The 18,260-nt window shown below is 38.3% G+C and overlaps 1 protein-coding gene across 5 annotated transcripts in view; it reads right to left on the reverse strand.

The window, feature by feature from the left end:
* Positions 1–482: 482 nt before the first annotated feature.
* Positions 483–18,260, reverse strand: part of LOC120527357 (beta-1,3-galactosyl-O-glycosyl-glycoprotein beta-1,6-N-acetylglucosaminyltransferase-like) — a 31,102-nt gene continuing 13,324 nt past the window's right edge. For 3 of the 5 annotated variants that reach the window (XM_039750681.1, XM_039750683.1, XM_039750682.1), the window contains exons 2-3: positions 15,600–15,711; positions 483–3,968 (exon numbers count right to left, since the gene is read on the reverse strand). In XM_039750681.1, the coding sequence (XP_039606615.1) occupies positions 2,625–3,905 (1,281 nt within the window). In that variant the 5' untranslated portion in view covers positions 3,906–3,968; positions 15,600–15,711 and the 3' untranslated portion in view covers positions 483–2,624. The remainder of the gene's footprint in view (positions 3,969–15,599; positions 15,712–18,260) is intronic. The other 2 variants (XM_039750680.1, XM_039750684.1) reach the window with 1 other exon arrangement.

The following is an 18,260-nucleotide window of genomic DNA, read 5'->3' on the forward strand; positions in this document are numbered from 1 at the left end:
TCCATTAGCTACTTCCTCCTCTCACTTACTGGGTGGAAAAAAACTTTCACAAACCAGCAGAAGTGCATACACATACACTGGTCTAAGTCAGAGGTGCCAGTTAAACCCACCTTCACACGTCTGGAATGTGGAAGACTACAACACGGGCACAGTGACAAAGTGCAAATGCTACAGAGACGATGAGAGGGCTGCGAGTTGAGGAGAAGACTCTGGAGCTCTCAACTGCTTGACCACTCACTCACTGGCAATGTCATGTGTTACATTAAAAATGCAATGACAATTTAATGTTCTAAAATACAGTTTGCATTATTTCTATTTTTCTAAAGACTACATTTTTAGCATTTTATTTGCTAAAAAAAAATAAAGTTGAGGTAAGGAGAGGAGCAAATTCTGACAAACGAAAACATTCCTCACTCACTGCCTTACATTGCTGGCACTCAGTTTAAATTGTTGCTGAAGTGAAAAAAGGGCAAACACAAAAGGAAGTTCGAACAAATCTTTTATTTTTTCTTAACATAAACATGTATTATAGTTGCATGTTCAAGAAGCTTTTGGAGATTAGAAAGACAGAGAGAAGAAGAAACAAAGTAGTCTCCTGCCCGATTAATCTGATAAAGTGCAAAACAAAATGTATACATTCATATAAAAACTGTGGAATTGGAAAACTTTTGTATCATTAACTAATTTCACATATTTTTTTTTTTTTTTTTAAACATACCCCAAGAAATAAGGCACACACTTGTCTTTGAGACATACGATTCTTTCTAACACAATAAAGTTAAATAGAGTTACTGTATATAAATAATTCACTAAACCCTGAGCTGCCACAGATCTCACTAAGTGCACTTGCAGTATATTTGGTCATGTAGCTCCCAAATCACACAACTGATCAGTTACCTTGAAGTTAATGTTGACTGATGGATAAAACCTTACAAATTCGAGGAAAAAAACAGTTTATAAATGTCCTACAATTTTTTTAAACAATTTAACACATAGGAGTTGGTGCTGAACATTACAAGGGAAGCTGTTACTTGCATAAGGTAGTGTGGTTTTGCATTTTGTTTGATTAAAGATTTGGAATGAAAATAAGAGGCATCTATAAATTTGAATAAATTTAATAAATAAATAGGAAGAGGCATTTCTTGCCGGAGTGCATAGCAGCGCTTCTTTAGTTAGTTGCTTACCACAGCAGCCCTCACAACACACACAGAACTCCCACAAACCGAGGGCAGGCTTGTTAAAAACAGGCCCTTTGTTGATGCTTCCCAAATTGGATCTCTGCTCCCTGTTTTTTGAATATTGACAAATCAGTATTAACTTGTGCAGAACATTTATATCACTATTCACCAATCATGCACTTAAGCCCCTAAACAATTAACATGGCCACATTCAATACTTATTATACAGAGACTACTTTCATGTGCCTTTCCATTTTGATGGCTGGAGGCCATTATTTAAACCACTGATGCACATTTCAATAACTATTCATTAATTGGACTTCACATTCCAAGATTCCGGCGTACCACTAAAGCTCTGAAACACCTTAAAAAAATAAAGTGACAACAAATCCTGCCAAACAATAGTCATCAACTCAAACCAGAGCTCTGCACACTATCTGCAGATGACGTGCATAGTTTAACATCGCCCGCACCCATCGGGCACAGCTGAGGAATGCACCATGAAGGATATTTCCTTACAACTACAACTTACTTGTCCAACCTTGTTCCCAAAAACAATAAAACAAACTAATAGGTTACTAAATTTTACTGTAGAATATTTGTACAAAAAATGAGTAATAATAAATACTGATATGAAACTGTGGATTGCAAACAAATTCACATTTTTATAAAAATATAATTTTTCCATATTGCACTGAACTCTCTCCGGTTATTTTTAGGGTAGCTGCATGGTTAACTATATCCAGTAATAAATAAATAAATTTGTGTATTATACATATACATATACATACACACACACAGGCTGGTTTGTACTTACTCTCAATAAAGTTCTTCTTGCACTTGTCTGAAAAGTTTATTTGCAATCCCCCCTTAAACAGGTTGAGGTCTTGCATTTTCCATAATGGTTTACTTCTTTGGTCACAGGTTCAGGGTCACTTAACTTCCTCAAATAAACTGATTTTATTGGTCATCTTTAAGAGCCCAGAGTTAGAAGTATCCTTCAAATGTTGGATTACTCATTTTGTTTAGGAAATATTCGAGTGCCTACTACACAAGATAAAAAAACAGTTGAGAAACTGGAAAACTGGATATTGAACTGGAGTATCACAAGATGCAATACCCATTTCCAGTTGTAAACTATGGTTCACTGCCAGGTACTATCCTTGAGACAACGTGAAATGTGTAGATATACTGCAGAAATGTACACCATTATCAAGTACTACCTCACCATTTCTAGATAAGCAGGAGTTTGGGTGTCAACACCTTGGAAAGGTTTCCTGATTTTCCATCACATATTTCTTTTACATTTATATTAATGATTTACTAGCATAAAAAAAAAAAAATAGTTAATGATTATTTCATTTTACTTCAAATTGATGAATCAAATATGCAACCCACTATCGATACCATTAATTCAACTTGATGGCCAATATTTGTCAAATGAGCCTACAATAAACCTGGCTCTTTCAAAAACAGTGCTTTGTGCCTTAAATGTTTATCTAAACAATGGATAGCAAACGGATCAACATCTATATCAAATTTATTAGCAAACAAATGCTGCTGCTTAAGTAACCATACCAAGTCCCCCGATCCAAACACACACACAGCACGTACATGCTGGCCTGTACAAGGAGGGTATGGAGCTCCTTTCCTAACGTCCCCTTCTAAATAGCTCCACTTCACAAATCTTGAGATAGAGTTCATGTCTGAGATGTCATATTTAGAATTGGGTAGTAAAGAACCAGGGACATCAGGCAATCTTTGCAGCGTTGCCCAGAAGAATTCATCTGGACTGTACGTGTCTTTGGACCATTCCGAGAGGTTAAGGATTTTTTCATCTTCTAAAACATATTTAATAAAACCTCGGGAAGCCACAATGTATGCCCCCCCAGAGAAGACTGGAGAGTCTATTGGTGGATCAGATTTCTTCGTACTACTCCTCCTGATTGAATTATCCTCAATGTCATGATGCATTTTCCAGCGAACCTCTTTATTGGGTGGCATTTTTTCAGTTTCCATACTGTTTTTACCATTAAGTGCTTTCAGTGTTTTTACAATCTCCAGATTGGTTTTTATTGGAAAGTCCTGGCCACACAAATTAATGAAGTACTTCCAGCTTGTGCTCATTGCGTATAGATCTTTCATGCAGTTGATATCAGCTTGGACTCGGTACCAGGTTGCATAGATGACATTTTCCAGTTTGCTGGCAACAAAAACATTGTCAAAGCAGTCCGCAATTGCACTTACGGCTTTCAAAAAAGACTCTGGTGACTTTTTGTCAACATGTATGCAGTAAAAGTTTTGAGGAGCATATATCGATCTTAAGAGCCTTTCAAGCACGTCAATCTTATGATGCACAACAAGTGAGTATGCAATGGGAAACTCCCTTTCTTCTTCACTCAGAGGGGACTTTATGTACTTGTGACCCTTAATGAATTCTTCACAGTTCTGTGAGACATTAGCATAATCTTCATTCGTAAGCCGACGTCTCTTTTTATATTCAACAGTGATTGAGAGGATTTTCGCCTTTTCTAATTCTTCAGTATCCCTTCCAATTATTTTACTGCAGTTAATCTCTCTGTCCAGATACTCATCTGTAATCTCAAGTTTGTGCTGTTCAGCAAAATTGTTCTTGTAAGGCAACATGATGTTGATGGACAATAATGTAGCAACAACTGCAACAGTCAACAAGATATTAAAACAAAGTAAGGTCTTTTTCAAAGGCATTGTACAACTGAATTCTCTTGACAATTTAAGCTGCTCCTCTTCAAACAAGGTAGACTTTTTGTTCTGTGAAGAAAAGAAAGAATACAAAACTAAATAGATGTCCATTATATTGAACAACAAAGCAAAAAATAAAAAGGAATCTATCCCCATTTTTTCTTCTTCTCCTGGGTAATCCCAAGATATGCAAGTTAAGCAAATTGAAGACTCAAATAGTCTTGGGGGTGCGTGTGCAAACCTGATACCGTCCGCACGTGCGCAGGGTTCTTTTTAACTCAAAACTGAACTTTGCAGGCTAAAAACAACAAGGCAGGAGTTTTTTAGATTTTTAATTAAACATGCAAGTGGGTGGGGAGATTGCGGCCTTTTAAAAATGTCAAACCTGCCATACAATTGCATTTGCCATTAAAAAACTGATATTTTAAAATGAGGAGGGCCAAAGGGAGTAAAACAAAACCACCACAGTCCAACATCAGCCTCAGCTTACTTGCGGCTTTAAGCTCCAATGTGGTTTGACACTTATGTTTTACTGGTCCACAATTTTCCTCAATACCAATGTGTGGCCGCCTTTAATCAAAACATACTGGCAGGGGACCACTATAATATTTATATCAATCACATTTTAATAAGGTAGCACCAAGACTGTTTCTTGTCATTACCACACTAAGAATGTTCATATTCTTTTTATCATATAAAAGGGAAGAAAAGTTTGGTGGTCCGTTTCTACATAATGCCCATCTTTATAACTGAGTAATAAATAAAGGGGTCCCCAGCTTATACTGAGAATGGTTCTCTTTCTTATTGCTGGCTTTCCATAAACTCATAGGCGTTTGTTTTGTTGCAGCCTGTATACACATTACAGTTTTATGGATCCCAGCATAATTAAGCTCGGGCCACATGCTGGGAACCCATATCAATACACAATCCACACCCAGCAAATAATCCTTTATTTATGTCCACTTGTGATAGTCTGGGTGGGCTCCACACTCCACTGTTGCTTCCAGGAGGCTCTTGAATCCTGAACTGCCAATTACATACTTGAGGAACAGCCAGGCAAATAATGACACATGCAGTCAAACTAAGGGTTGGTGCAAGTGTCTAGTGCTTTTATTTAGAAATAGTCCAACAGTGCAGTACACATTCTTCAATACAATAAATAAATACTCCATTAAATGGATATGCAAGATGGAGGTTAATATTCAATACGTAACCCAATAAAATAGAGGTTAAAATGCAGGCAGAATATTCTTCCCTATCGCCTTTTTTCTAAAATCTGGAGTCTCCTCAGCATATCCAATCATTACCTTGCAGCAAGAGGAGATGCCTGCCGATAGGTGCAGTCATACCTTAATCCCAGGTTCGGGGTCTCACTGCCAGTGCATTGGCGTCTGCAGGACACCACTCCAAACTCTGCTCAAGTCCTCAGCCAATCCTTTAACACTGCACAATGGGGCCGTTCCTACTGCCCTGTGTGCCCTGCCCTGGCCTTGCCACTCGCTTCTCCGGAGTATACTCCCAACCACCTACCTCTTTCCCTTATGGCACAGGCTCTACTGATCCTGATTTTTCTTGTCCCTTAACCTCCATTCTCTTTCTTTCTTTTTCATTCTCTGCCATACAGGTTCTCTTTAAAGCCCCAATTGGGTGCTGCTGCTCTCCTCCACCTTCCCCCAAGGTGTTAATGAAGCAACTGACTGCCCTTCTCACATTTGCATGGGATTGCATGATCAGCCAAGCACCCCAATTAACTTCCGAGGGGCTTTGCCACTGACATCTTATCCACACTGTCAGAGGACATCCCCCTAATTGCATAATTTTATTGCAATATCCACATCAACACATAAATATGCAGCATAATGCAGAAGCACATGCTCTATGTACTGTATGTACTGCATTAAATGCAACTATTTTATTTCCAATCACAGTATACAGTATATGCAAGCCTATCAACTTTAGTTTGTATGTTAAACTAACCACATTAAACTTTCCAAACAAGTTATCATTTCAAATACTGCCCTACCATTCTCTTGCAGAACACAATCAACCACCCATATTTGCTCATATGAACATTTGATAATTGTCAAACTATATCATGGACTGTATGTGGGGAAAACCCAGATAATGTGGAGAAAGAAGATGCATCACCATCACCACCAACATTGGTACATGTGGCAAAGCACCACAACAAGCCAGGAATCGGACTTGGGTCTTGAAGCAGTGAAGTCGCACAGCTCAGCACTTGGTCAGCTTGTAGCCGTGAGGCTAAGGATCTGTGTTGGTGTTCGATAGCTTGCCAGTTTGAATCCTGCTACTGCCAGATGGGAGTCTATTCTGTTGGGCCATTGAGCAAGTCCTTAACCTGCAACTGCTTCAGGGGCGCTGTACAATAGTTGACTCTGCGCTCTGACCCCAAAGGGTATGTGATAACTACATTTTGATGTACCTGTACAATGACAGTAAAGTTGAATCACCAAAACACATGCAACTGTATGGGCAACTGGTAATGTGCCTTTCAGTTCCCATTTCAATTCTGTCATCCTAATATGAGCACCATCTTTAGTGAGCTTCAGTACGCCTTACTGACTGAAGAATTAACACCAAGTTTAAATTTTTAATATATTGAATGCAACAGTCTTATTACATTTACTGTAACATGGAATAAAAACTGGTTATATTAGGTTTTCATAAACAATGACTGAGAAAACCTTCCTCTTTGTGAATGGCAGCACAGAATGCAATTGACAAAAATAGAAAAATGGCAGCAGAGACTGACCATTAATTTAGGAGGGTTTCTCCATAACCAACCGTAACTACATTAGCACATTAAATCCTTCGTTACCCGTTTTTTAAATTGGCCACCCCTTTAAACAACAATAATAATACTGCATTTTATTTATTTGTAGGCGCCTTTCTAAACACGCAACAACACCGAACAATAGATACAACACAGATTATTAACAAAACTAAAATACAAAAATTAAAATCAGACAGAGCAATGGTAATCAAAGAGAAAAAGCAGTCTTAAAACAAATGTTTTAAGTTTAGATTTGAAAAGTGAAAATGATTCACTATTTCTAAGCTCAGATGGTAATGAGAGCAGAGCATTCAGTTCCCATGGTGGTAAGACGGACAAAGAGGACAGTCAAGTGGATGGAGGAAGAGGATCGGAGGGTGCGGGAGGGAATGGCAACATGGAGGAGGTCAGACAGATATTGAGGGGCAAGGTTGTGGATAGCCTTAAAAGTTAAACAGAAGAATTTTGAACTGAATGTGGAACTGAACTGGAAGCCAGTGAAGCCGCTGCAAGACGAGTGATATGGTGAATAGAGGGGGTTCTAGTAATGATGCGGACAGCTGAATTGTGGACCAGTTGAAGCTTATAAAGAGATCTGCAAGAAAGACCAAAGAAAAGGGAATTGCAATAATCCAGACGAGAAGTGACAAGGCTATGAACAAGGACAGCAGTGGTGTGGGGAGTGAAGGAGGGGCAAATACGATTAATGTTACGCAGGTGGAAATGTGCAGACCGGGAGATGTTATTGATGTGGAACTGAAAGGATAAAGTACTGTCAAGGATGACACCCTGACTGTTAACCTGAGGGGAAGGGGAGACAGAGGAATTATCAATAACAAATGAAAAAATTATCAGTTTTGGATAATGTTGATTTTGTACCAATGAGGAGGACCTCAGTTTTATCACTATTTAAGAAAATCAGGATTTGATTTCTGCTATGCAATCAGTAAGCAAGGAGGGTGGAAAGGAAACAGTAGGTTTGCTAGTGAGACAGAGCTGGGTGTCATCAGCATAACAGTGGAAGCTAATGTTATATTTATGAAAGATATTGCCAAGGGGAAGGAGGTAAATAATGAAAAGGAGGGGCCCCAGGACAGAGCCCTAGGGCACACCTGAAGTAACAGCGGTGGGTTGGGATGTGAAAGTTTTAAGCTAAACAAACGGAGTGCGGACTGAGAGGTAGGATTTGAACCAATCTAGTGGTGTGTGGGTAATGCCAATCAAAGATAATCTATTGCGAAGAGTAGTGTGACAAATAGTGTCAAAGGCTGCACTCAGATCAAGGAGGATGAGAACATTAATTAAACCAGAATCAGTTGCCATAAGAGGTCATTAGTAATTTTTATAAGTGCAGTTTCTGTACTGTGGAGGGGATGAAAACCAGACTGGAACTGTTCATACAGATTATTTTGAGATAAATGAGAATGAAGTTGAATGCTTACTATTTTTTCAAGAATTTTGGAAATGAAGGGCAGATTACAAATAGGACGAAAATTACTGAAATTAGTCGGATCGGTACCAGGTTTTTTCAGTATTGGGGTTATTGCAGGAGTTTTAAAAGATGAAGGAACAGTACCAGTAGTGAGAGAAGAGTGGATTATAGCAGAAATAAGAGGGACCAGAGAAGGGAGGCAGGCTTTGACCAGAACTGTAGGGAGGGGGTCCAGATGACAGTTGGATGGCTTAGACTTAGACAAGTAATGTGCTGCTGCCATCATAAATTGGATGACATCAAAAACAGTTCATCTCTACTAGGAAAATAGTCAGATCACCCTGGTGGAAAGAAAAAAGGAATCTAGCAAAAACTGAAAGACAAAAATTTCAACCGCATTATTGATCTGCACTTAAAACAAGATCGACATCTTGATATGGGAATTTTTATTATCGTTACTAGCAAGAGTTACAATTGGGTGTGTTTGTTATTAACTGATCTTTTAAGGGGAAAAAAACAAAACACAAAAAGGCTGTTGTGATGTGAAATTTTGCAAACACGTTGATAAATATTTTGTATGTTTTTATTTGTAACTTAGACAAAGCAATGTAATATTAGTGTTACATTATTGATAATAACAGTAATGGTTTGATGGTTTAAGAACCCCTTCCCCCCTTTTAGGACTGAGTCTCTTTGTAATTTTACGACAGGTTTGGCCAATATTTCAAGGCTAAAGTCTCTCAGTCAACCCCCACAGGAAAGCCAGGCTGCCTAACTGCTAAGCTTTACCTTAACATATGGTTTGGAGGGCAGGTGTGAAGGTTTTCTAAACCCCCCCTCCCCGGTCTGAAGTATGGCTGTTTGGAATTGGGTTGTATCAGAAGCATTTAAAAACACTAGAATTACCAGAGCCTACGAAAAAACTTGTAAATCCGTCCCACCTTAAATCGCTTCTTAAAACCGTTCTCACCTCTCCGCCAGCGTCTTTTGTTAATCTAAATGTGCTGATAAAAGAAAAGCTGCAAGTAGCCGGCTATTCCATCCCCCCACCGACTTAGAACGTGCACAAACTTCTCCCAGCTCATGCCTTGATTTATTTTCTGGGAGTGGAGTTTTAGAGTGGAAATAATAGATTGTTGTTTGGAACACACGAATTTCGTGTCTGTTCCGTTTCTACAGTAATCTGTGTAAACACATTGTTAAAACAGAAACGTTTTTTTATATTCTAGTAGTAGATGACAAAATGTAGGCATAAACTATATAATGTATGAAGCCTGAAGTCCAAATATCAAACAAATACTTTCACAGAAGGTACAAATGTAACACAACTATTGCGCTTTTATTCAAAAATATAACTGCAGAAACAAAAAGCCGCTTTAACAAGCGACATTGACACCTGTTTATTATGACTGCCTCCGTGGTGCAATAGAATCAGCTGCCGACTGGGAATCAAAAGGTCGCAAGTTTAATCCTGCACCACTCTGTTTTGAGAAGTAAACTGCTCTTAGTCTTACTATTTTAGAATAAAAACATACATTTGATTTTAGTCTGTAACAGCCAGTGTAATTTATGATACTAGTAAAGGTTAGCTTTGCTTTTTTTTTTAGTCAGTTTTATTATCTCGGCCACGTTCACAAGCCCAAACACACCCCACCCCCGCATCTGACACTGCTGTTTTCAAATAGATGCGCTATAACAGAGGTAAACTCAGCTCCCTTCTACATCGGAGCAAGAATGCACATACCATTGCTTGCATACTTAAGTGTCAGAAGGCACTTTTCGTGGCATTACACACATTTTTGACCATGCCCTCTGCACACTACTTCTGACTTTAGGAAGTAAGTAAATAAAATAAAGGTAAATCGTGTCATAAAATGATTTCTTCAAAACGTCACATATATTTGTCTCTCTCTTTTTTAAAATGTGCGTGTTTGGGCTCGTGAACGCAGTCGAGATAATAAAGCTGACAAAAAAAAAAAAAAACCCAAAGCTAACCTTTACAAGTATCATAAATAACGCCAGCTGTTACAGACTGAAATCAAACGTATGTTTTTATTCTAAAATAGTAAGACTAAGAGCAGTTTACTTCTCAAAACAGTGGTGCAGGATCGAACTCGCGACCTTTTGATTCCCAGTCGGCAGCTGATTCTATTGCGCCACGGAGGCAGTCATAATAAACAGGTGTCAATGTCGCTTGTTAAGGCGGCTTTTTGTTTCTGCAGTTATATTTTTGAATAAAAGCGCAATTGTTGTGTTAGATTTATACCTTTTGTGAAAGTATTTGTTTGATATTTGGACTTCAAGCTTCATACATTATATAGTTTATGCCTACATTTTGTCATCTACTACTAGAATATAAAAAACGTTTCTGTTTTAACAATGTGTTTACACAGATTACTGTAGAAATGGAACAGACATGAAATGCGTGTGTTCCAAACAACGATCTATTATTTTCACTCTAAAGAAAAATCAATCAAGGCATGAGCTGGGAGAAGTTTTTGCACGTTCTAAGTTGGTGGGGGGATGGAATAGCCGGCTACTTGCAGCTTTTCTTTTATCAGCACATTTAGATTAACAAAAGTCGCTGGCGGAGAGGTGAGAACGGTTTTAAGAAGCAATTTAAGGTGGGACGGATTTACAAGTTTTTTCGTAGGCTCTGGTAATTCTAGTGTTAAGTACCATGACGCCATATTGGCTCTAGGGGTTGGACAGAAAACCTATAAATTTGCTTGCTTTACCTCACTGCCTCTCCCTCTCTTATCAAACTGATGAAAGGCTCTCACACACCATGAACTGAAAAGGACAACACAATGAAGAGCGCAGCTCAGCAGCCATATTGAGACAGGCATGCAGACTGTTCTGAAGAAAACTCACCACAAAATGATGCCTTAACTAGAGACTTTAAGTCTGTGTGCCACCTGAAACTACACATCAATATTTATCAGGTTGTATGGCTGCCAATATTCAAAATGTTCTTTGCATATTATTATTTATGAATATTATCAATAATACATTGTTTAAAGTGTAACTTAACTCCTGCTTGTCTTTGACTACACCTAATTGCTTGAGGTTATAAATGTAGAAGGGAAGGTGGGGAGATGTTATATTATACAATACTTTATAAACAGTGGTAAGTCTGAGATTGGAGGCATTCTGACAAAGGCTACATAACAATACAAAAGGGGAAAGTAGAGTAATATCTCTCTATACCAAGACAAAACAAGGCCTAACATCAAAGAGACACATCACTCAACTGCACTAAAGTCAGAATGGTCTAAGTTTTCTTGTACACAGCCATTCTACCGATGTTAAAGCACAAATTTCGCAAGCACTGTAGGGAATGTTACTTTTAAAAGTAATTTAGTTACATTATTCATCACTTACACAATAAGGTAATATACAGCTACTTATTATAAAATGTAAATGCATTACAAGCAGTGCACTACTTTTGTGCAACTTTTTTTCTTCTTTGTGTATTAAGCGGCACATTTGACCGGCCAGCATTTGTTATTAATTCCTAACCCCATATAGGGACGTTCATGAAACTGACCAGAAACAAAGCCAAATATGGTCATTTTCGTGAGGACAAATTTGTTGGTACCTCTCCATGAAAAATAAGTACCCACAATTGTCTCTGAAATAACCTGAAGCTGACAAAAGTAATTGGCACCTATCACTGTGTATTCTGTATTTAATAAAAATCAGACTTTGCTTTAGTGATTTGATTCAACAGAATATTTCAAATAACACAAATGAAAATGGCACGAACAAAAATGATGAGACACTTAAACTAATTTTGTTGCACAAGCTTTTAAAGACAATCACTGCAATCAAGCAATTCCTGGAGCTCTCAATAGACTTCTGCACCTGCCCCACAGGTAGTCTGGCCAACGCTTCCTGAACATACAGCTCCAGTTGTGTCATGTTTGAGGGCGCCTTCTCCAGACTGCACATTTCTGTTCTTTCCATAGATGCTCAGCAGGATTCAAATGAGGCCTCATAGAAGGCCACTTCAGAATAGTTCAATATTTTCTTCTTAGCCATTCATGGGTGCACTTAGCCGTGTATTTCGGGACACTATCCTGTTGTAGAATCTTTCACCTGCAACTGAAACAAAGCTTTCTGAAACTGGGCAGTACGTTTCACTCCAGAATGTCTTGATAGTCTTGAGATTTTACAGTTCCTCACACAGACTCAAGGAACCCCGTGCCAGACATAGAACAGCAGCCCTAAAACATAACCAAACCCCTCCATGTTTCATAGTAGACATGATGTTCTTTCCTTTGAAAGATTCATTTTTTGTCTGTGGGCATAGTGTGGTTGTGACTTGACAACAAAAAAACTCCAGTTTTCTCTCATCTGTCTAAAGGACAATCTCCCAGAAGCATTGTGGCTTGTCGATATGCATTTTGGACAATTTCAGTCTTGCTTTTTTTATGTTTTTCTTTTAACAGTGGAGTCCCCCTAAGGTCTTCTTCCATTAAGCCCATGGTCACTCAAAAAGTGATAGATAGTGCCGACACACTGTGATGGACCTTGACCTTGGAGCTCAGCTTGTATCTCTGTGGATGTTTTCCTTTGCTTTTTGTCTGCCATTCTTGCTATCTTTCCAACCATTCTGGGGTAGAGTTTGCTCTTGTGGCCATGTCCAGGGATGTTGCCTACAGTCTCATGGATCTTAAACTTCTTAATATTTGCAAAGATTGCCACAGGAACATCAAGCTGCTTTAATACGGTCTTACAGACTTTGCCTTCAACATGCTCGTCTATGATTTTCTTTCTGATCTGCTCAGACAGCTATATCCTTTGCTTTCTCTAGTCCATGTTTAGTGTGGGACACAAGACTATACCAAACTGAAGAGTGACTACTTTTCACCATTTAAATAGGCTGAATAACAGATTGCATGATTGGAGACGTTTGATGCTAACAAAAGAATTTGCTTAATAACAAATAAATAACTATTTATGATCTTTTCTAGAAGTATCAACAAATGTGTCCAGGTCATTTTAGAATTCCAGAATAAGCAATAATTTATCTCCTTTTCATACTTGCCTTACTTGATGACATATCAAATGCATGCAGGTATACATGGGGTAGTTACTTTTCACTTATATCACCTTTCAGGAGACATAATGTGTTTTCAATGAGCTGTAACGTTATCAACAAATGTGTCAATGTCTGTATATTTATTCCTTCATGTGGTATGAAGTGAATAACATCCATCCCTTTTTACTCCTAAGCACCAGAAGATTCTCAAAATGAACACTAGTCACTGCAAACTGAATCACTCCATGTAGCTGATAACTGAATGAAAACTAAACACTTTATTAATATGCTTCTGTTACTGGATTGAATACAACACGCTCTTTTCTGCTTGGCTGTGCAATTGAGCCCTGCAAAGGTACATTTGCCTCCCGTCTTACACCTAGTGCTGCCTGAATGATAACAAAGGTGTTCTCCAATAAAAGTACCGTGTCAGGTTACATATTACTTTTAAAAAGTAACCGTTACTCCCAACATGGCTCTTGAAATTGTGCAACTGAGCATAACCTGAACATTTGCCTCAGGAAATTTCTTTATAGACGCTTCCACTGTTTTCTGCCCTTTGCTGCTGAATGTGTGTGCGCAAAGCAAAGACTGGTGACACAGAGTTGTTTTAAAGAGTGAAGGGAAAGAATCAAGTTATCAAGAAGTGCATTTGTAAAAGTATACAGAAAGTTGATTGATGTGATGAGCTTGGATCCAGTGACCGTGTGTGCACCTCTGCCATTTGCACAGGCCAACAGAGTGCAAATGACATGGGCCGACTACAAAATTCTTAACTGCAACCGGGGTAAAGGTTTGCATGATCACATAACTGGGTTACTTGAGGAGAAATCTCTGTGTGTTAATCCAATTTCTCTAACCAGAAGAGAGGTATACATGCCATTTTTGAAACTGGGTTTCTGTGAATAACCAAGTTAACATGCATGTAAATGCACTCAAAGACTCAAAATGTATCATCCTTTTGGATTCAGAACAAATAAGGGCTTAAAAGAACTGCCTAGTCCACCATGCATGTCTAAAGAAATTTGTGACAAGTCTTTAAACGTTAATAACCTTACAGATGTGGGTCTTAAAGAAGTTTAACAATCTTGCATGTACTGCCGATTTCCATTTTGTAATGGTTAATCAACTCACAGTGGGCAACTGAAAGTATCGATTTTTACAGGAATTTTGAACATGGTTTGCTTAAATGAAAATTAAGTTGAATTTCTGTAATCTATTTAATTCCATCCACTCCATTTATTTAGAGGAGTTTTGTTTCTTTCAGGACATACTATAAAAGTGGGGGAATTATCAGGCTTTGGCCTCACCGCACTATCCTCAAAAAGGTCTTTAGAGTAACTGACAATGCATGGTAACCATTAATTTCAGCTCTCCAGCTGCATGCCTTTTAGTAGTTTCTGATAAGGCTTATGACTTAGGACTAAGTTTCATGTCTTAGTCTTGTAAACTCAGGGATTTATTTTTATTTGCTCAATAAGTATTGGATCAGTAACCAAATGTAAAAAAAAAAAAAAAATCTTAAACCCACATGGGGAGGTGCGGGTTGGCTCAAAGCTCTCGCTCTTGTTTGGGAGCCTCTTGAACACGCCACCTCCAATATTGTAACAGAGATGAGCAAACATACATGGCAAGGGGTAGGTGTGAAAAAGTGAACAGTGCTTTTATTAATACTCCAAAAACAAAAGTGTCCAAATTAAAGTGCAGTGCAATCTTAAATCAAAATTGAAATAATCCCTTATAAGTCCATGGTCATGGAGGTTAAATTCAATAAATAAATTCTTTAAAATCGATGTTAAAAATCCTAGGCAGGAAGCTGTCCTTTAAAATCCATGTCCCTGGTGTATACCTTTTATCCTGGCCTCTCCTCCCCTTATCCTGTCTGGACATTACAGGAGGAGGAGGAGGAGGAGACCTTCAACTGGCAGTTACAGCTACCCAGCTTCTACAGCTCCAGGTCCCTGCTGGACCATGGCTCTCAGCAGTGTTCCCCATCCAAACCTTCCCTAACCAAGACTCGGGTCCCTCCAGTCATCCATGACCCTAACAGGGCTCCTAATCCAAGCCTCCACAACTCCCGCTGCCTACCTGGACTTACACAGCGAGTCCCAACCAACAGGTTACGCCAGCTCCATGTTTGCACAGCTGAAGTAGCCTCCTCCAGCCCATGAGCATCAGCTGCACACTCCCTTCAAAGGGCTCACCTATCTGATGTCTGCTTTTTCTCCCCCTTTCTCACTCATGCACTGGCTCTCTCATGCTCCTGACTTTCTCCTCCATCCTTTCATTAAACCTCAGCCTCTTTCTCTTTTTCTGAGTGCCCTTTCTTGGAGTGTGATTATTTATTTAAAATTTACCAGACATCACAGACCATCTTTCACACTACAATTAAAACATTACCAAAAAAAAAAAATCCCCACTTACCAAAACACAAGCTGGACTTGCTTTTGTCAATTATTAGTTAGTGGCAATGGGATTAACACTACACACACCCTTCACTGCTGGGTCAGGTCTTCAATTTTCTCATACTGGAACACTGTCAATAAAGTGCAAATAGCCTTTTACAACTTAAAGAATATTTTTTCTGACTTTCTAACCAGAAAAAAAAAGCTCAGAGCATAATTACAGATAAGAATTGGAACTGCTGTCCCGCACCATTAGCTGATTTCAGATTCAAAACAGCAGTAAAAGTCAAGGGGCTCTGAGGCACTATGTAATATGTACATAGAAAAAACGGCAACATAAATCATAAACATATATAAACATGCATACAAATTTCTAAGCACAAACTAATATTTCATGTTTACTTATGCATATGCATACAACAAAGAGTTCATAGGTCTCTCACACCAAGGGCACACTATTACTGCCTAAGGTAAAGTCATCCCTGATGGAGGATCGCAGGAATCGTGGGAAAGAGGGGTCCTTTCATCAGACTGGCTGGCCAAGCACTGTTTCAGCAGAGGAATGGCCAAATGGGGGAGGCAGCTTGATGGATGAGGTCTCCAGGACTCTAAACAAATCCAAATCATACTATGTGATATCATCTACTGTTAAATTCTGCTCCGTACTTCTAAAATTTTTATTTTTATACTGTATTGAGGATTTGTTCTGTTCTGTGTATTGTATTGTATTGAGTCCCTTCTTTTGACACCCATTGCATGCCCAGCCTACCTGGAAAGGGGTCTCTCTTTGAACTGCCTTTCCCAAGGTTTCTTCCATTTTTCCCTACAGGATTTTTTTGGGAGTTTTTCCTTGTCTTCTTAGAGAGTCAAGGCTGGGGGGCTGTCAAGAGGCAGGGCCTGTTAAAGCCCATTGTGGCACTTCCTGTGTGATTTGGGGCTATACAAAAATAAACTGTATTGTATTAAAATTTGACAGTGTTCAGTCAAGGGATAAAATATATAAATATATATATATATATAAATATATATATATATATATATATATATATATATATATAACCAACAACAATTTTAATATTTTGTTAAAATAGCAAAACCACTGCCTGAAGATGTTAGTGTGTATAGAACAAGGACACACCTAAACAAAACAAAACAAAAAAAAACAAACTGAGTACTAATCCTCAACAGGTCATCGATAAAAATCCTCATTAAGATTAAATGAGATGAAAGAAACAAATCACATTTTACTTAACAGCAACTGATGTGACAGCAGCATCTCTGTATACCACCCTATCCTAGAAATGACGATGACAAAAGCCAATAATATCCACAAAACTATAACATGTTCAAACCAAAAACACTGCAGGATGGATTAACTCTTCAATCACTCAAAGTAGAAGGGTTGTAGATGTCAAAAAAACTCAAATTGCCCAATTAGACCAAACTATTACTAGACTTTTAATTTGAGGTTGATGGTTTATAACTTATCCATATATAACTATAATTATATTTTGACTATCAGATGAAGTTCTAGAAGCACAATTCCTTAACACTTCAATCTGCAACCACACAGTTTTCCTACACCATATGATCATTTCTCCAATTTACTTTCAAACTCCAAGATGTGTTGTGCAGCAGACCCACCTCATATATTACTTCAGGACCAATCTCTTTTAGATCAAAAATAGTCTTACAAATGGCTAGGACCATCTTACCAGAGCTTTCTCCTATGTCTCCAGAAATTTACCAGACAGCCCTCACAGCATCCTAACTAACTGTTCCCTTAACCACCTGCAGGAACACAGGTTGAGAAACCTTGTTTGCTTTCATTTTTTCAGATTCAGCTCCTTCTTTCTCTCTCACACTCTACTGCCTATTGTAAAAGCACTTTCAGAGCACCATTTCGAACAGGTGCCACCAAAGACTGGTAAGGCAGATTGTCTATCCACATTAGTAGTTGAACGGTCTCTTCATTTACCAAAGACAGCTTCCGTTTTTAAAGGAGTCCCATTGGATCGTTCCCTGTAACATGCTGCTTTGATGCGAGGACGTCACATATGGACCCCACTCAACCTATAATATTCTCATTTTAATCTCTACCCATTTACACATACTTTTTATAATTATTGGATCTATTCAATACATGAATAAGAAATAGAAAACACAGCACATAATTATTCATATTTCATCTCCATATCACATGTACTGAAAATCCTGTATTAACCACTATAACCCACCCCATACCAGGCTGTCAACTGTCAGAAAGTAATTAAAATTGTGTGGCCAAACCTGCAAATTAAAATCACATGCCAAAAATACAAGCATATAGCAACATACGTAGCCAAAGCATATTTTCACAATAGAATAATTATGATGATTGAAGTTTCCAAAGTTTAAAAGAAAATGAAAAATAGAAAAAAGGTCAATGGCACCATCATCTGCTACAAATCCACATAAACATTTACTATATCATTCTAAAAAAATGTGGTGCAATCTAAACAGGTTTTGGAGATTTTCTCAGAAGCTGATCACTTCCTTTAGCAATAAAGCTGTCATGCAACAACAAGTTAAATCCTCACAAAAGTTCAACATTTGTATTTATTTGAATTGCAAAGTCAGCTACAGGCTAGCTTTAGCATCATGACAAGCTCACAAATTAAAATATACATTTGTCAACTCA

Source organism: Polypterus senegalus, chromosome 4 (assembly GCF_016835505.1).
Source record: "Polypterus senegalus isolate Bchr_013 chromosome 4, ASM1683550v1, whole genome shotgun sequence".
NCBI classification, from domain to species: domain Eukaryota; kingdom Metazoa; phylum Chordata; class Cladistia; order Polypteriformes; family Polypteridae; genus Polypterus; species Polypterus senegalus.